The sequence below is a fragment of the Anopheles aquasalis genome, chromosome 3 (genome assembly GCF_943734665.1).
Source record: "Anopheles aquasalis chromosome 3, idAnoAquaMG_Q_19, whole genome shotgun sequence".
Lineage (NCBI taxonomy): Eukaryota > Metazoa > Arthropoda > Insecta > Diptera > Culicidae > Anopheles > Anopheles aquasalis.
The window spans coordinates 14,862,501-14,882,500 of record NC_064878.1 but is presented as its reverse complement, the minus strand read 5'-3'; the positions used below and the strand labels follow the sequence as shown (position 1 = coordinate 14,882,500).

The following is a 20,000-nucleotide window of genomic DNA, read 5'->3' as shown; positions in this document are numbered from 1 at the left end:
TTACGCCATAGAAAGTCGTCAAAAACGGGCCTCTTTTTGGCCCGAAAATACCGAAGTCCCCCCTTAAGAAGGGGCTTCGGTATTTAATTTTGTTTTGTGACACATTTTTTTTAACATTTTTCCCTGAAGGCTGATATTTTCAAGAGTATTGTGTAAAAGTTCTGGATTAATCGAAGCAAAACTGACTAAGGTACAGATTTTTGAAAATTCGCTCCAGCCAGCTTGCTACTTTGAAGTGCGTTTCCCAAAACCAACGTTTTCGAAGTCGGTGACCGTAAAATCTACTGGTCCGATCGATTTGAAATTTTTAACACATAATCTGTGCACTCTTTGCCGTTTCTTCATTAGTGTTCCTCATCACGTGGCACGTTCGGCAGTTGGCACTCATTTTAAAATCAATCTGCCGATTGTCTGCAAGAAGGCTGCAACAATTGCTTTTCTTGCAGTTTGAGCTAGAATTTGAGCCGCGAGTTTAAGATCACTGCTCTAGGTCAAGGACTCCATTTTTAACAAAAATCATGTGAACACTTCGTGAAACCTCTCCTGCTAAGAGTTAGGGTTTTCGTGGTTTTTCGAATACTGTCCTGTAAAGGGGTTGTCCACAAAAGTGGGAGAGCACCAAAGTGATCTAAAGTTGGCAAGTACCTCTGACTGTCAACAATGACAGCCACGATGGCGCCGAACAAGCTGTCAGTGGGTTATTCAGCACACCTCCGTAAAATAATCCAAAAAAAATCTTCACCTTCTTGCCTCGCGGAAAATTTACTCCACGCTCGGAAATCGGTGCCCCGAATCTGCGTACGTTCCGTGCAAAAAGCCCGTGAATCCGTTTCCGCGTGTCCGTGCGTGTGTGTGTGGCAGTGCTAGGCGGAGTGAAAGAATAAGAAAAACTAACCACACGGTGACGGCGCTGGTGGCGGAGGTCGCACAAACGGGAAGAAATCAAGAAGCAAGAGCCCGACGAAGCCACCCGACGAGAGGAGCTGGCCTGAAATCGCCTCGGAAGGCTGCGAGGCTGAATTTTCCGATCGTTCCCCGGCCACCCGTGTGTCCCATCCCGGAAGTGAACGGTTCCGTGGGTCGTGAAATTGTGTTCTTTCCACCAGGTGCTCCACCTTGGCTGCGACGACAACAGCAGCAGCGGTGGCGGTGGCGGTGGATTACTCATCCGGAGGGTGTTTGTGCGTTTTGTGATTTCGTCATCGGCTTCGATTTGCGTGCCGCACAATTTCCCGCAGGTTGACTGAGCAACCTTTGGAAAAGTGGAAAAATCCCCGTGTGTGTTTGTGAGTGAGTGTGTGTTTGGAAGAATTTTCCTCTGGTCGTTTTTTTTTGTGGTGGGTGACGAAAAACGTCTGTGCGTGTTTGTGTGTGTGTGTCTGTGCGTGTGCGCCAATTGTGTACGTGTGCCGTGTGCCGTGGCTCCCGGAGAAGGGCCAAAGAAGGAAGAAAGTTTGTTCGCGTGGTCAAACGGGGGAAGGCAGCCTCCATCTCCATCTCATCCAAGAGTCGCCAAATGCTGCAACGGTTCCCGGTGGTGGCCGTTGGTGATGCCGTTTAGACCGTGCGCGGTGGTCCGGAGAAACCTTCTTCTCATCGCTTAAGGAGAAAAGTCTTGCTGTGTGTTCTCACCCACACCCCGTTGTGAAAATGGATGCCCAACAGCAGCAGCAGCCAGCGTCGCGCTCTGCGTACGACATGGAAACCCAGGAATCCCGATTTGTAAGTACCACAGCAACCAAAAGGGGAGCACACCGTTCTTCCGGCCTGTCACCTTGAACAAGGCCATCAGTTCGCCCATCTCGGTACGGAGGGACAACACAAAGCATCAATGCGTGGACAGTATTTTCCACTGGAAAACGGAACGTCCGGAAGGCGGGGGGCACCTGTCATCTGATGGGGCTGGTGGCGCTGTTTTGTCGCGTTTGCGCAACAGTTTGGTGTGCGAAATGTGGAGCTCACATTGTGCTGTGTGCTCGTGCCTGTGTGCTTGCATGTGTGGAGCAGCATCTTCCCTCTGCAGAACGGCACCGTTATCAATCGCGGTTCAATTGGAAGTACAACCCAGGAAGTGATATTACATGATCTGTGATATGTGTGTCTTCTTTCCTCTTCCTGATAATAATGTTGCCTCCCTCCAGCGGTGGAGCATTGTGTGGAAAAGGTCAACACTCTCTGGTCAACACCAAAAACCTCGGCCGCAGAGAAGTCGCAGAGGTGTGTTGATGGAAATTCACGCAGTTCAAGGTGATACAGTGCGCGAATTAACTAAATTCACTTCCTATTCCGCCACGGTTTTCGGTGGTGGGCTTGGCCACACGACATGAGCATGTGATGGGTGAAAATTAACATGACAAACAGGCGTGACCCTCGGCGCTCACATCTAGTTCTCTTAGTTTTCTTTTTCCAACATAAATATATGTGTTGCATTCCGTGCAACCACCGCAGAAGGTGCCTACTTCGCTGCCATGACATCACACACCGGTGATGGTGACCGGAGCGAACAAGATGATGGATCATTTGCCAATCTTACCCGACTCGATGTTCGTTGCTGGTTCGTGGTCGTCGTTCGTACAACGCACCATCAACCGTTTCTTTCCATCTCGCTGGCTCCGCTGCGATGGAATTCCAAAAGGAACCTACGCCCTCCCTTCTCCATCATGCTTGGCTATGCCTGGTATCTGCTGCGGCTGCTTCACATTTCGACTCTTCTATTGCACCACACAGCCCCACGAATCTGGGGCGCTTGGAGGTTTGAAGTACCGGAGGTTACAGTGGAGGCAACTCGTAAACTTCTTATCAAAGCCTGCCCCCTGCACTCCCCACCATCAACCGCTTTAGGTGCCCATGAAGCTGGCATGAATTACCTCTTTATTGGACGCATCTCTTGCACCGGGGACATATCCGTGGTTGATGATGATCATCCTGTAAGTAGATTACAATAGAGACCGAGAGGCAGAGACTGTTTGCAAGCGAAGGCAAGAGATTGTAGCCTTAAAAAAGAAAAATAAAACGGATGAATATATTTCTTCATTTTATTTCCCATTTTAGGCCATTTCGTGTGCCCTTGCCGACCTCGCGTGAGATGATGAGAAGGCTGTTGGCGCTCACTTTCGCTTTTTAGCTTCCCCACCGCCGAGATTCGCTTTGACAAACTGCTGCTTTCCGCCGTTGGCCTTTCGCCTGTCCCCTGATGGCGATCACTTCCGCAACAGCAGCAGCAGCTTTCCTACCAAACAGCCACCCCGGGCGAAGGCACCGAAATTCACTTATCGCCTCACGGAGATGTGGCTGGCAATGGAAAGCACGTAGACCAGGGTGTGCCGGCAGAGTTTGTTGACAGACGAGAGCGGCTTGTGTACCTTTGCCTGCCTGTGAGCTTCTTATCACTGTTGCGCTGTCTGTTTTTGGACGTACACATTTCATCCCACCGATTCTTTTATCGACGGTGAAGAAGAAGAGGAGCGGTGCGGCCACACTGTGGAGTGGCAGCAACACTTTCACGCGTTCCGTTCCTGTCATTCCAGGCGGTGGTGCACCGGTCTGGCGCACCTTAACAGGCCAATACCAGCCAGCCAGTCAGTCAGCGAGCCACATTGATGATTTATGCGGACGCGTACGCATCGCAAGCCACCACGGATGGTTGTATGGGTGTTGCTTGGTGTAGCAGCAGCTCGAAACCGATTAGTGAAGGCTGAACGAACTCCCATGGACGAGACGAGACTTCTCGCTGCCTCCGTGCCAGGTGAAAGCGCCCTCTCGTGCGCCCACAGCCGGTCCAGCCAGCGAGCGCCATTTCACGCACACAAACACCACAAAATGGTGCTCCGGCTGCTGCTGCTGCTGCTGCTGCTGCTGCTGCTAGTGCTGCTCCAGCATAGCGCCTCGCGGTGGCGTGCATCCCGGTACCGGTGCCGTCCGTGTGCACATTCACACGAGACAACGAAATCAAATTAAGAGGCAGAATTTTAATTTATTAGCCATTGAAAAGAAAACCGGAGCGATCTGTGGTGTGCGCTGCAGAAGATGTGCAGGGTGCGGCGGGGGGGAAGGTAGCGTGCCAGTTGGGTTCGGTCCGGTGGTCAACCTGAACCACCCCGTCCCATCGCTGGCCGCGCACCAGCAGATGATGATGATGATGATGAGTGACGCCTCGACGGGAGCTCGATCTGTCTCCTCGGTCTGTCTGCTTTCCCGGGAGATTTTCCTGAGCTCCTTTTCTTGGACTCTGGACTCTGGAAACTTCCCTCCCGAACATCCACGTGGCCAATGGAGGAATACAATGGGTGTCACAAGCACGCGGAACAGAATGATAAATGAATTTACATCAGTATTTTGGTCAGCAAGCATGAGAATGGTCAGCAGGAGTACAGAAACTGTCCACAGCACAGGCCGGACTGTGAATTGCACGGGAAATTTGCAAAAATGTTGCTATAGATAAATGGGGAACAAACAGTTTTGTAGCAACAACACCGCAGCGGGGCTAAACACCATTACCGAGCGGTGCGATAAGGTGAAAGGTGTCGACATTAACTAGTTTCGCACATTAAGCACCAGCAGAGAGAGGGACCAGGGCGTCTGGCTTAATATTAAATATTGAAATAATTCATGACGCTCCCCCTGAGCTTCGAATGCAGTTGTTAGCTGTTAGCTAGATCACTACAGCTCCCTGTGGTGCTATCAGTCCCACGGAAACGGCTGCAACGAGCGAAACATGTGTCCGACAAGCAGCAGGTTGGAATTGATTGCATCGATGTACCGATCCGTCCAGACAAGCAACCGACCGGCCATATGATGATGATCAGTCAAGCACCAGCAGCAGCAACGAGTTCGCTTGCCATGGCTTAATGCAATTCATGATTGCACCACCATTCTTCTTCCCAATGCGAGCCAATCGGACCGCTCGTTGCCGTATGACGTAGCGCTTTCCGTAGCTTCTGGTGCAGATCATCGACCGCCCAGTGCCATGGTGTGACGTCATTCGATCTCTCGCGCGCGGGGGTGATGGGAACACTCCCCGCTTCTGCCTTTCTTGCCGGTTTTCCACTTTGTTGATTAATTAATCGACAACGAAACCCCGTAGCACGCGGCCGTACGCACCCTGACGGTGCTTCCGCTATCATTTCTCTGCTCAGCGACCGCGATACGCGATTACGCGGGCGCGATAGTGTAGCAGCAACAGCCTTTAAATGCTTGTAATGCTCGTTTATCCAATCGCGACAGTCACTCGAGAGTTGCTGTGGCTCGTCGATTCCGATCGCGATCGTTATCGCGTGTAGATCTTTGTAGATCAGCAAATGGCAAAGTGGTGGCCCCTTTCAGGGGGTGTGCCCACCGAAAATCTCGAGCGCGAAACCGCGTCACAGCTTTCGCGACGAGAAGGAAACCCCTGTGGGCCTGTGGGCCTCCCGGTCGTGGTTTTCGCACGGCTATCATTAACGGAAGCAGCCGCACAGAGTCCCGGGGACCGGGAGAAATCGACCGGCAACGGGCGGGCCACAGCGCATCTATTAGCCTGGTGGTGGTGGTGGTGGTGGTGACTGCGTGCGGCGAAGATGCATATCAAAACAGAAAGGAAAGTGGGTGGGAGGAGACTGGCTGGCGAGCGCCATTCGCGCAATAACTATCATTTTCTGCAATCACCTCATTTCGGGGTGGCACCACCAGCAGCAACAGCAGCAGCGAACGATATCTTGGTGATGCTGCTGCGTGATGACCCCCCTAGTGTGGTGGTGGGTGGCTTCTGTCTTGCGCTTCAATGCTAATGCATGAACACGAGCACACAGGTGTGCAGTTTGCCTGCCTGCATGCCAATCGCCTGGATCTGATCCCCGATGATAAAGATGACTGACTGTCTTTACCTTGCTACTCTGCTACCTTACTCTTAGGTACACTGTGCGTACCGAAGAGCCTTCTCTATGCTCCTTAGAAGGCAGAGATCTACGCCGCATGACACGACGTGATGCGTACGTGTATATCACCTGCAGGAGAAGAGCGCGCACGATGTTTCAACAACCATCCAACGAGCGAAAGATGTGATTATGTTGTGTTTCTTGAATGTTCCAAACGATACACGACGTCGCTCATATGCTCGCGGTGCTGCGGCTCGCCGGAATGATGACGGAATGCGGTTGTCAGCAGTGCTGCACCTGCACCTGCAGCTCGCCTAGACCTAGAGTGTGGTATGAGGCCACTTGATGTGTAACCTGAATACCTGATTTTGAAAGAACGAAACCTCTCTCTCTGCTTGTACCTGGTGCTACCTAGCTGGTGAAATGATGGCTCTCGGAATGGCGTCCTAACAAAGTGACATAAGATTAGTTTTCTCGTTTTTTAGCAACGACCTCGATCGATCGCTGGCTCATTTATGATCGGTAATTTTCGATTTTCGAAAAAGCCACCACTTGGAGCGCGATTTTTATGATCCAGCACCGGTTTGATGAAGCATAGCACCGTTAGGGACGACGATTGGTGCTGTTTCACACCACCCGCTACGGTGGTCAGCAGCATATACGTTCGAGGGGCGGTGGGCCAGCGTGAGGGTGTAGTGGCCTCATTGCTAAAACCTGGTGCGCACCTTTCGGGTATGGTTTGTGGGTTAGTGGGATTGCAAAATAAAAAAACAGCACCGCTGGAGGGAGGCCCCCTTTTGGGCGGCACTGGAAATAAATAAATAAAATGAAGCATAACCAAAAGCAACCTAATGGATCCATCGGTGATAGAGGAAGAGAGTGTAGGAGGGTGTAGGTGGTGGCAATAAAATGAAATTTAAATTTATTGAACACCGCCTGGCTCCGGCTGACTAGAAAGTGCATCCCGGGAGTCGCGGCCATCGTGATGCGTGTCGTCGTCCCGTCGTCGTTTCTCTCTCGCCACTCGCTGGCCGATGGCGGTTTCGCAAGCTTTCTCTCTCTTTCTCTCTGTGTCTCTCTGTTTTGGGCGGAAGAACAGCCTTTTTGGGATGGTGGCCAAAGACAGAAGCAAACAAATCAAAGGGGGTAGAATGACAGGAAAAGTTTCCTCCTCTCCCAAAAACAAAAACCGGTGGATTTGTAAAAGGAAGTAACTAATGGGTTTTGGGTGCTCGTCCGCTCGTTGTGGTGATCGATACTCCGTGGTAAAGAGACGATCCCTCGTCGAGAGAGACCATCTCTCTTTCGCTCTCTCTCTGACTTGCTTGCGATCGGTGGCCACGACAGCAAACCGATTTGAATTTCTATATCGGCATCGATTCCCACTTTCCGATTCGTATGCGTATCTATTTCCGTCCCACTCACCAGTGTGGCCAGTGCGACGTGATGTGGTGCTGGTGCTTACCGATCACCAAGACACACGCCGATGGTGATGTCACTCGATAGAACGCGAAATCATTGATCCACCCTCCTCAGCGCGATGAGCAGCATGATCGACAGTTTATGGTGACAGAACCGCGTGCTTACGTCACATGCGCACGGAGCGAAGATCCTCATTGCGGTCTCACTAGTGTCGTTGTCCACTCCGCGATCCTCTTGTAATATTTTTTTTCTGCAGTGCATTTTACGTTATTTGGTTCTCGCGAGTCTCGAAAGTATGGGGCGCGTGCTCGCGCAGCGTCCGAGATGCTGTCGATGTTTTATTTCTGCGAATGGAAGTCTTATAAATAACCACGAAACGAAACGAAACCCGCGCCGGGAATACCGATCCAGTGATATCACTGGAAAAATGTCTCTATTTCTGTTTAAAAACCGCCAACCAGACAGACCAGACCGGGGTTTAGAGGAAACTGTTTAGGAGGCAAAAGGACTGGAGCGGGAAAAAATGGGAAACGGAAGATCCAAATGAGGTGATGAGCGAGCGAGGTGGTAATGTATACAAGGGCGAGAAAAAACATAACAGATTCACACCGACCAAGCAGCAGCAGCAGCATCATCATGATGCTGATGCTGATGCTATTCCTCAGAAGTAGGTGCTAATGGTACGCAAGGGTTACGGCACGTTTGAAGTACTGGGATGTGCGATGCCAAGTCCAGGAAGGATGATTCTGGCTAATGATTTGTTATATATCTGTATCTGAAACATCAAAGATGTAAATCGATTGACAGACATAGATTGTGGTTGTAAACAAATGCATCATAACATCGAGCTGGTTTATCGCATGCCGTGAACACCTATCCGGCTGCCACGGCTGGTCCTGGCCATGCCCAGATGCATTGGCAATGTAATACGCTTCTCTTTCCCTCGGACACGGGGTTTATCCTCCCAGAATATCGATTTAATAATGCTGCCAAAGGCGGGAAGGGCGACGGAAAATCGTTCAAAAAACTTTCCTTATGTGGTATGCGAGCTCACGTATTTGGAAGTCATATTTCACTCCATGTTACACACCTTAGTGGCCCTACAGTAGCACCTCGCGCCCGTTATCTTACTGTTGATTGAGTAAAACGCGTTAGATAATCTTTATAAATCTTGCCAACTCACCCCTAAAACTCGCCAGCAAGCAAGTCGTTGTCGTCGTTGTTGTCGCTGGGGTCACGTCGATTTTAACAAACAAAACCCAATCACGCTGATGGACAGACGGTGGCCAGATAATTAAGGTCATTAGCGTTCGACACGATAAATCAACGGGCAAAGTATCCGTTTTTTTAGATGATTGATTGTGCTTTACATGTGCGCGTTATGGGGAAAAACTTTCAAAAGATAGAAAACCAACCATCCATGTCCGGGCGCCGGATAGTTCGCGATGATGACGTTAAGAGACACCCGCCAAGTGACTTCATTCATTGATAAATATTGAACACTACCTAGCGATGAGCCTACACCCAAATATTGGCGGGGGGCGAGCTAGAGGGAGAACTCCATAATTTGTCACAAAAAAGCTTTGACATTCCTCACCTGCGACCCGCCTCCCCTTTAAGATCACCTTTTGTTCACCGATTGTCATGTGTGTGCGCAGCCGAAGAGTTATTTGACAGTCAGTTTGGACTGTCGGGGTAGGGATATAGAGGGGGGTTGGCCGTTGTTTAGGTCATGGTGATGAGAAGCGAAGTGCACTGCATCCTACACACCCCACACACCTACACGCGGCTATGATGTCATGGTGTGGCGCGCTGTGATTGTCTGTCGCGCTTGCAAAGTAGTAGTAGTAGCAGTTACTGGATGGTGTGTTAGGTTGTTTACCTACATGCCACCCAAGGGGGGGGGGGGGGGGGGACCAACAGCAAAAGAGTTGCTGCCGCCTGGTGGTGGTGATGATGGAACAACAGCTCGCTGAAAACAGCAAAAACCTCCGTAGGCGCCGCCGCCTCCGCCGTATAGGAGGTTGTTCGAGGTTGTCCACCGCAACCACTGACTGTGGTGGCCATCTGTCCCGGTAGGTGCTGGCTGGCAGCTTTTAGCAAACGATACGCTCTTGGGAAGGACAGCAGCAGCAGCAACACTAGGAGCAGAACCGCCACTGCGACGTGTAGGTTGACGATACGAGGTTGGTTCCAGGGGGCCAACCTGTCGATAAACCGTCGCTTCGGCCAAGGTCACCAGATGGAAGCGAGGGAGAGATATGTAGCCAGAGACACTGCTGATTCGGTGGTGGATCAGTTACCATAAAGTGGACGGACGAGTGACCGAAAGGGCGTAATCTAATTTGTGAAGATTGATGCAAAGATCACTCAACAACTCGAATCTGATCAGCGGTTTTTTACCTCGCTGCTTATCGCTGTACTCCTCCCGATGGCCATATGTTGTTGCGGACGTGCTTGTTCCGCGTGCATCCTGTTTGAAGCATCGACTTTCAACACATGCATGCTCCCTCAATAATTGCCATCGATTGGAACTCCAGAACCCAAGATATTGGATACCATTGGACGGCCACAAACTTGCACACAAATCATTAGTCACGATCTCTCTTTCTCCCATCTGCAACTGGCGTGTGTTATTCAGCATTGGAAGAGCATAAGATCCGGTTGCATTTCCTTCTCCTCCTCCTCCTCCTCCTCCTCCTCCTCCTCCTCCTCCTCGGGAGCATAAACAAATCAAAGACACGCAGGGCAGGGCACGAGATGCTGCGCGCGGAGTTCGTTGTGCTGTCGGAGGAACGGAATGTTATCTGGAAACTGGAGTTACCGCAGATCGCAAACACAGACACGCGGCAGAGAAACATCTCAATGGCCTTTCCCGTCGCGCCCCACCATCACCCCCCCCCCCAGGCGCATATGTTGACTCTCGGTGCCCTCTTCTCCACCCGGGGGGGCAGCGAGAGGCAATTATGGTTTGCTGCCGCTAGGGCGAGAGGGCATCATCATCATCATCATGCTGGTGATGGGGCTAGGGCACGGCAATAGGCCAAAAAGGCCTCGAAGCCAGTTGTAGATCGTCATCGTCTTTTCGTCGTCCAACGGAAGAAAGAAACGAAATGCCATCGTCAGCAAGATGTCGACGAGATGAGCCGAGAGGCAGGCAGGCAGGCAGGCAGAACCAGGGAACTACCGATCGACCGGTTGTTGTGCTGCGTCGTAGTCGTCGCGATCGTCGTCTGTCTCTTCTCCTCTATACGGGCTAACGGGGCATACCGGACTCTCGGTTTACGTAATGCTGTGTACACCACACAGGGTGGGTGGTGACCATCGGCCATCGAACTTCACCAGCACAACTCGATTGCGCCTACGCTGCTGGGTGGCAGGTTTTTGGATTCGACCGAAAAAAATCTCCCTGTGATCGATGATCGTTGACAGAGATCGCACCCCAATTTTTTTTGACTATTTTGTGATCGATTTACTGAGGGCTCGACCTCCTGATCAGGATTTTGTGTGGTCTGATCAGTGGCCGCCTAGGGTTACTAATCATTCTTTGGGCTTTGTTTTCGCCCCTCAATTTGTCCGCCGCGCCGTGAAGGTAATCTTGATCCAAAAATGACGCAATCGACGCAGTGATTCGATTGTCGAATTCCGCATTCTTTCGCGCGACGTGGCGCGCCGCGGCCACTCCAAATTATCGGCCATTTGTTTGCTAGCTTTCTTCTCATGCTGTTGTTGGGGCGGCCCTAGGATTCGTGGCCGGTGCCACAATTGAAATACCTTTTTTTATTGAATGTTTACGCTTTACGTCATGGCCGGTGCTGCTGCTGCTGCCAAGTGTCTGTGGGTTGTGGCATTTCATCTCTTCTGAATCTGGATCTGATTGCGTGTGCACTGGGGGCTAGGGGCTTTTCCATCACCGTGGGCACGTGTGGCGATCGAAAAGATACGAAACTGCTTTTCCACTGCACGATGACGATGGCGACGACCACGATGATGATGATGAGGATGATTGGTCGAAATATCGAACATTCCATCCGAAAACCACCTTCCAAAGACTTTCCCATGCCGAGCAATTCCGTGGCTGACCGCAAGGCGACCGCTAGGAAGCTAGAAAAAAAAATTAGGATTTCCTTCTTTCTTTCCTCCTTTCGCTCGAAACATGCGCCCGTCTGCCTTCTCTTTTCCAGGGCCCTCTACACCAAGAAATGGTTCGATGCTTTCTGGCATAACTGATTGGAGGAGGAGGAGGAGGAGGAGAGTCCATCCGTAACTTGTTGTTCGTTGTTTGCTTGAGTTTCGAAGTCTTGAGGCGAGAGAACGTTACTGCGATGGAGCTTTTGATGAACTGCTCTTCCGTCCTCTCACAAGTGCCCAGTCCCGGACACAACTGTCTTATCTGATGGGCCATTTCGATCACTTAATTCTCGATGATGATGCGCGCAAAGCGAGAGAGAGAGAGGGAGAGAGAGGACAGGAAGCACAAGACAATGTCGCGATGATGATTAACCTCCGTGCGCGCTAGCTCGTGCCCCTCTGACACATGCGTGTCTTGATCTTTCGTTCTCGTTCTCGCCACTCTGGTCCTCTCCTCTCCCAAGTGATCCGTGACCCCATGAACTGGCTCGTGCAGCCAACATAACGACCTGACATAAAAATCTTCCGTCACATTTATCATATGACACACAAGCAAGCCGCCCTAATGAGAACCGTTCTCGGTCTCGTCTCTTGTCGAAATGACTACCGTGGTCCGTGGTAACTCCTCGCGCTTTATCCGTCCGTCTGTACTCCAGTTTTTTTTAATTCTGGTGACGGCTATTCCGGGGTTGACGTTCACAGGAGTTCAAGAGGACAGCGCTGAGAGAGAGAGGACTTCTAACCGGCGATGCTAATTGACTTGTTGCATGTGTGGTTGTTGTCCGTCTGCACGAGTCTTTTTGAATCGCAAACTCCGAACTTGTAAGTGGTGTATGTTAGCGCAGCCTAGTGTCCAAGGGTGCCCAACGAACATGATGTTGTCTATCCGTTTTTCATTTACAAATTGTGCCCACCACCAACTGAGCACGTTCACTGAGCTGCTGCTGCACCTGTTGTGTTACCTCTACCTCCCTTCGTACCACCATGCGCACAAGGTCCCATGTTGTGGCTGTTTTGTTGCTGTTTCCCATGAAACCCCCCGGGGCGGGACAGGGTGGACTGGACTGGGCCTCGCCAAAAACCACCAACCCTTTGCTAACTCAAACACCAAACGGAGGAAGTTATAGAAACTAACTATGCAACCCCCCCGTGTCGGCAACGCAACCAAACCAAACCGTTCATCAGCTCCGTTTGTCGTTGTCGTCGTCGTCGTCGTTGGCTTCAGCGTGCGCTTCATGCTTAGGCTCGGGGCTCCGATCATGGGGAACCTTCACTTTCTCTCCCGTGCCACGATTTTTCCGTTTTCCTGGGTGGTACGGCCGGCCAATCAACCCCAACGCCAGCCCCCGTTTGTGGCTCATTTGCGTATCTGCCCGTGTGTCGCCCGGTTACTCGGCGCATGCTTAGCGATCTCATCGGCCGTCAGGCCACAGGAAAGAGAGGACGCGCGAACACACGAACGCTTCAGCGCGTGTGAGAAAGTACACCGGCAAGAATCCGGCCCTACTCCCGGGGTCGGGACTTTCTCCTAAATCTCGGAGTTTTTCGGTCAAAGGTACCCAATGAGCCGGTTGTCTGCCGTTTGCCATGCTTCAGAGAGGTCCCCAGGGAGATCGCCAGAGAGCTGCCGTGCCAGGTGTCGTAATGGCACATTAAAACCATGCCATCGTCACGATCATCCACCGCAACATAATCCACTCCGAGAGGGAGCGGAGGTTGATTGCAGTCATTTCGGAAGTCGTCCCCCGGTACCACCGTGTAGAGGCGATCTAACGAAATTCCTTTTTCCAGCGACAGACACCCGTTTCCTGACCTCGTGCTCGGTGGCCTCTTCTCGACGACTCGCTCTAATTGTCTGGCGACGTTCGTGAGTCACGGTTCACACCTTACCGGTGCTGGTACCGGCTGGTGGCTGGTACTCCTTCGACAACACCTGTAGATCAACGGTAGATCTACAGCTGCAGCACATTCGAGGAGGGTCCTACTGGAGCACAGCTGGAATGGAAGGAGGAGAAGGAGAAAACCCATGAAATCAATTTCGTTTTCCAATTTGTGGTTTCCAGTGCTCTCTCTCCCGCTCTGTAGTTGTGTAATTGGTAATATCCTGGTGGGCCACCTTAGCTGCTACGTGCGTGATCACAAAAATGTCTCACATGAGCGAACAAAAGCCTCGGTTCTTTTCCTCGCGCACACTTCAGAAGCTGTCGCTGCTGCTCTGGCGCAGAGTTACGTCATGTCTTGAACGCATTTTGCGTGCTTGAGGTGCATAAATTAGGAGGTTTTTGGAGCTTCCGAACAGACAGCTCTCCACAAGCTACCAGAGTGTGTTTGATGTGCTGCTGCTGTTGCTGCTACTGACCACGGCCGCGAAGGCCACCGAATGTCGTCGCAGTCGCAATCTTCTCGTCTTTCACGTAGGTGTGCCAAGGAGAATGGATTGCTGGTCTGGTGTGGTGTAGGCGTAGGCCAGATTCCGATATCATTCCAGCAAGCCAGCCAGCCAGCGCGCGTGTGTGCACCTGATGTGTGGCCAGCTGACCAGCGAGCTGTGGTCTCATAATTTAGAGTGCTTCTGGAACATATGGTCGACGAATTCCACAGCAATTTATACTAATGTACTTCTTTTATTAAAAGGAAGTAACTCTTTTATATTCTTTTGTAAGTAATGTCTGCTTCTAAGTCGAGACTCATTGATATAATTAACGTTTAAGACCATTGGCATATCGATTGAATGTGATCATCACTCCGCATGATCATCTACTAACATGCTACATTCAAGTGGACGATCATAAGCTTCATTACACAAGCTTTCCACAGTACAGTACAGAACGTCCGTAGCGATCGCCTTGTGAAGCGAACCGGAAGCCTGGACTGGTAGTGACGGACACGCCCGGAGAGCCGGATCCCCCTCCAATCCACCCGCGGAAGGTGCTGTCAGTCGCGCGACTCAGAAACACGATCGCGCATCCGCTCCAAGCACAACGAGAGAATGCCATTCGCGAGCGTCAACGATCCACCGACAATCCACAGCAACGTGTTCCAGTCGCTGGCGATTAGCATTACGCGAACGAACTGACGCAGGTCTTGGACTGGACGCTTGGAATTCCAGCGGATTCATATACCTACCGAGTACCTTAGGTCCTTCGGTTGTGCTTGTAATGCAACTGGTTGGAAATTATCATACCAGACGTCACTATTTCCACGAACATGCGAACGCTTTCATTTGCCTTTTGGGCGATCCTCGGGCTTATTGATTAATTCAATCACTGTAGCGTCCGTTCGGTCTAAGGTTCTGCGGCTCTGCGACTTCGAGGCTTGGGCATGGAACGTAGCGGAAGAATGATACTTGTTTCTGCGTCAAACGGCATTGCATTACGCGTGGTTTTTCAGTCTTTTTCGCCTGTTTTCGCGCACTATCGGTAAGATGATACTACTTCCGTTCCTTCTCGCTAATTGAAGTTTCAAATTTCTGCGTTCTGTCGGTCGCGTTGCGTTGAAGCGGCCCAAAAATCACGCTCGTCGTCCACCATGGAAGCCTCTCGTTCGCCCCTTCTGGAATGAAGGAGTGCTGTGAAGGAGTGGTAGCCTCAGTGGGTTTTTTGTTATTGTTCTTGTTTCTCCTGGCTGTTGGCTCTAGACACCGATGCGTGTCAACTAGCAGGGCGTGAAGTCACGTCACAGACAACACAGAATGTCTGCGTGGAAAATACACAAAAAACACAACTTAGTAATTGGATCTGTTCTTGTTCGGTTATGCGGTTGACCGACGTCCGTTTTTGGCCCAAAATGTTTCTGCATTCGATGAGCAATGCAATGTTCTGTTTTTCGGTGGGGCATACATTTTGCAAATTTTTCTTTCTTATTAGTTCCACAAAGTTTTCTTTTCCGATGTAACCAAATTTAACGGGAACAGAGCCGGAAAAGTTCATCACTTCTTTAGTTCCCCCTTGTATCAAGCGGATCGAATACCAGAGACATGAATTTGGAACACATGGTTGTTTCTCCGGCGAGCTTAATGCAACGGCGGCCACATTCTGTTAATGACTAAATGCGCCCTAGTCTCCCGCCTGTCTCCGAAGCGGAAATCACTCCATCATCCTCCATCCGAGGCGCACAATCCAAACTAATCCAACTCCGAAACGCGGCGGAAATTCATTCTGGGCGTTTTCCATTTTTATTATTATCTTCTACCATATATCCCGCCGTGTGTGACAAACCGGAAAATGAGACGATCCCTGCCCTGCCCTCCGCTGGTAGATGAGTTACACACTCCGTTTTGTTCTTAATCTCTCTCTCTTCCAAGTTCTTTATCTGTGGTTGTTGTGATCGAACACGATCACAGAGCGGCGATGATGGGAAAGCACCGATGAGTCCCTCCAAACAACACTAATAATCTGTTTTTGTTTTTTCAAAACCACAACGGCAGTGCTTGTGTGTTTATGAATTCATTTTCATTTTTCATATGGCCGGCGAGGAGGCTCTTTCCGACTCGCCGATATCATCTGTTACTCCGCCAATGCCCTGATCGAAATCGAGCTCTGAGCTCCACCAGCATGAGCGTGCACGCCCGCGAGCGTCTGGTGCGTTATTCCTAGATCGTTAATGAGCTTAGGATCGGTGCCATGCCACCGAACGCATAAAACCCCACGGACCCCCGCCTAGCAGATGTTTCTCGTGGCTGGGGTCGAATGCACACCATATCGGTTTTATGCTGCGTCGCTGCCAGCTTTATGAGAGCACCAGCAAATGGGAGGCAGCAGGCAGCATAGATGCATCGACACCAGCGGCCCGGCCCCAGCTACCATCGGGGGGTTTAGGGGTGTGACTCTCTATCGTTTCTTCTTGATGATCGCACGACGCACCCGGTCTGTGGGCCAGGAGGAGTTTATTTTAAAAATAGGCAAACGCTCTGCACTACACGTCGTCACTATGTGTGTGCAAACACTCGTCCACAGGGGCCATCCAGGCAGCTGGTACGGTGCCGTTGTGGATACGGTGGAACAGGGATACACTGTCTCTTCCTCGCCACGCAGACACACCCATCGGTACGGATCGGAAAGTGCACAATTTATGCTCGAGCAGCGAAGAGAGGAGCACGGGCGGTTTAGAGAAGTATTTTATTTTTGCAGCTCGACCGGTGAGTCACCTCACTATTTACGATTGAGGTGGTACACCATTCGTTGCAATTGTTCTGCAATTTGCCGTTTATCCAAATACCAGTTGATGTGCGATGAAATTTATATATCTTCTCCCCGCTTCTATCGAAGCGTTGTCGATGCGAAAGATAACTCAATTGGATGCTGCACGCTTCCTCCAGAAGGCCATTCTATTCGCCATCTACGAGCTGTGTTATGATGTCATCAGGTTTGTCTGTCAGGCAGCGAATAGAGCCTGGATTAACGGTTGGATAAAACAGTGAATCCAATCCCCAATACGTACAACATGTGCACCACCGGGCAAAACAGATGGCTTCTTCGGTGGCCTCTGACAACACAAACCCCCCCCAAAACATGCGGCCTGAGCTCCTCGCGGCTGTGACGTGTCATGTAAATGATCCGGACTGGTCGATGTTGCTCGTGTACTGACGCTGACAGATGAGTACAGCAGCGATTCCCAAAAAACATCACCGGTTGACACCGGGTCGTGCTGCTCGGCCCCAGGAAAATGATCTCCACCGTACCAACCAGGTTTGGCCACGGGAGGGCCTCCCTTTCAGTGTAAAAGACGCACAGCGAGCCAATTTAATACCGTGACTTCGAGAAAACAAATGATCAACGACTACACGGGCGCGCGCACACGCTCGCACTCGCGCCCGATACAGTCACAGAAAATTGGGTCATGCTCAATCGCGGGGAAAAGGCCATGAAAATCGAAACTACACCCTTTTAGTAGAGGGCCGCCCCAGCTGGTGGCCGTCTCTGGCTCCAGTGGAGCCGTGGAATTAGCTTTTTTTTCGGAGAGAAAATTCCATCGACCAAGGAAGGGAGTGTTTGTCTACAGAGACACTTCCGGGCGAGTCTGCACTACCATCGCAAGCAGTTACAGGCCGGCACGGCCTTGCCGTGGACCACCGAGATTTCCATAATTAAATTTGGGAAATTTAGGCGCGTAAATTGCTGCTGCACCACGTTGCTGACAACCGCTTCCAATCCGCTTTTATTCATGCATTCATTAGCGAAATGGCCCCACACTTTCGCCATCTGCTGCGCCACTGCAGTCGAATTCGATACCCGGGGAGGGGCTCCCGAAGGTCTGACCCAAAAATGCATCTCAGCGCCGCGCGTATTGCCACCGTGGAGAGCTTTCGATCGCAGATTTGGGCTACCTGGGATTCATTACACGATTTTCCTCTCAGTCGGATGCACACACAACACAACAACGTGCCGTGGTCGGCCAACACGGGAGGGGATTGGGAATTAATTGGAAAAGTTTTGGAACTCGCTCGCTGCGTGGCTCGTGGGAAAAGGTGGCCAACGAGTGAAGCAACAGAGCACCGGTACCTTAATCTCGCGTTCTCGCGGCTTACGATAAGATTAGGTTAGTGAGCTGGCGGCAACGGCGGCGGCATTGGCATTCCAATTACTCACCATCCAGACCGGGGCAAAAGAAGGAATAAATCCGTTCCTGCGATATATCTCCGTCTTGATGACGGATCGTCGCGTTTCGTTGCACCACCACCAAAGCGCCTCAAGCCAGTTCTTGCAATTCTCATCTGCGCCTGCTGCTGCTGCTGCTTCTTCCTGAGGCACTGATAAGCTCTTATCATCTTCACTGTGTCCTCCATTTGCTGCCAATTCTTTCGTTTCGTCTCACGACGTTCCCACTGATTACGCATCCTCCATCACCGAATCCAAACGAAACGAAGTTTAACATCGAATAGAGCGTTACGCCGTCATGATGCTAACAACCGGCTGATGTTGTGGTGTTTGGGGATGGCGTGATTTGGCATGCTGCATATTAATGTCAGCCAGAAAGGAACCACCGAGCTGCCCGGGGGTGATGGGAACTAATGGGATTCTTGGGTGCTTGGTCGGGGCCCTCTCCGCCAGGCCGGAGGTAAACAAACCTTCGTTGACGGATCGTTCACCTTTAACCCGTGGTGGAGCACCGTGTTCCGTTGGCTTTTTGGTGTGAAAGTCGCCGCCCATGTAATGCCGTTACCGGCCATGGCCTCGAGGTCTCGGAGTACAGCTACGGAACGGTCGGTCGAGCGGAAGCGCGCGCAGTAGTAGTGTGTTTATGTTCGGAAACCGGCCCATAATTATGGCCGCTTGGTGGCCGTATGTAAATCGCCGTTCCGTCGTTTGTTGCTGAGGGTGCGCTCAAATAACTTGGTTCCAGGTATCCACCGGGAACTGCAAACGGCGGCAGGCCCGTTAACGGCAATTGATGGTCCCGGTTGCCGCGTGCGTGTCCTTGAAGGGATTACGAAGCACTTGCGCGCGGGCGCGCACCACCGCACGCCTGTTCCCTAATAACAATAATTGTGGACTGGAGGAAAAACAATAAAATTGAACGCTCGCCCGGTGTGGTGTGCCCTTGCGGATTGCGTTGACATACATATACATCGCACGACGACAGGGGGGCGCCCAGGAAGAAGGGCTCGTATCTCTTGAATGGGCGTCTCAAGTCGGCGTCGCGACAGTAGCCTTGTCACACTTTTCAGCAGCTGCCTGCTGCTGCTGGTGTTGTGGCCGATGGATCATTGCCAGATCGTTGACAATATTGTTTTCTTGTTTTGCGAAACCGCCCATGGAGGAGGTGATGGCACATTACCATCTTTCAGCTGCTCCAAACAATGGATAGATTAATCTCGGGAACAGTTTTTACTATGCGTCGTGGCGTTACGATATGCTAGCTAGCTGGGTGAAGTAACAGCGCGCGCAATGTAGCCTTGTTGTTATGTGACAGTGCGAACAGTTTCACTATTAGAAGTGTTTGCAACGCAATGCCGCCATCTCCATGCCATGCCTTGCACCATCCATCAAATGTTGCTTGCATTAATTTATGTTTTGTTTTCTGTCTTCACTTCTCTTCCCTTTCACAATCCAGGCCAAACAGAAAGCGTCCGTCAAGTGGCTGCTATCGAAAGCGTATAACAATCGTGTGCCAGAGATACTGAAGGATCCGTTCTACCGGGATCACGATGGGCAGGATCACCTGAAGCCGCAGATCGTGGTCGGGCTCGGTAACGCATCGATCTACTGTCAGGTGCTGAGTAACATCTACTCGGACCCGAACTATCAGAGCCTGAACCACTGGTCGATCCTGCAGACACTCTCCCGGAAGGGGGTCCCGGTGAACGAGTCACCGGATCAGCCACTCACCGAGACGGTGCTGATACAGACGAATCCTCTTAGAATTGTAAGTACGGGAGCGCGCGAAGCATCCGTGCCTAGACAAACCCATTTTTCCTTCTTTTACTCCCCGAAACAGAATGCACATATGGCTGTGATAGAGTCGCTGATGGTGTTGTACGCTAAGGAGGTGGCTTCCAGTGGAAGAATTTGCAGTGCTTTAGAAAGGTAGGTAGCCGGCGGTACCATGGAGGACCCGCGCGCGCGACTATGTGGCTTTTCTCGCGAATTTCCAAAT

General features: G+C 51.2%; 1 protein-coding gene across 23 annotated transcripts in view; it reads left to right on the top strand.

Moving 5' to 3' along the window:
- Positions 1–734: 734 nt before the first annotated feature.
- Positions 735–20,000, top strand: part of LOC126578605 (patronin) — a 45,316-nt gene continuing 26,050 nt past the window's right edge. For all 23 annotated transcript variants that reach the window (XM_050241349.1, XM_050241357.1, XM_050241338.1 and 20 more), the window contains exons 1-3: positions 735–1,722; positions 19,458–19,769; positions 19,842–19,930. In XM_050241349.1, coding sequence (XP_050097306.1) covers positions 1,651–1,722; positions 19,458–19,769; positions 19,842–19,930 — 473 coding nt within the window. In that variant the 5' untranslated portion in view covers positions 735–1,650. The remainder of the gene's footprint in view (positions 1,723–19,457; positions 19,770–19,841; positions 19,931–20,000) is intronic.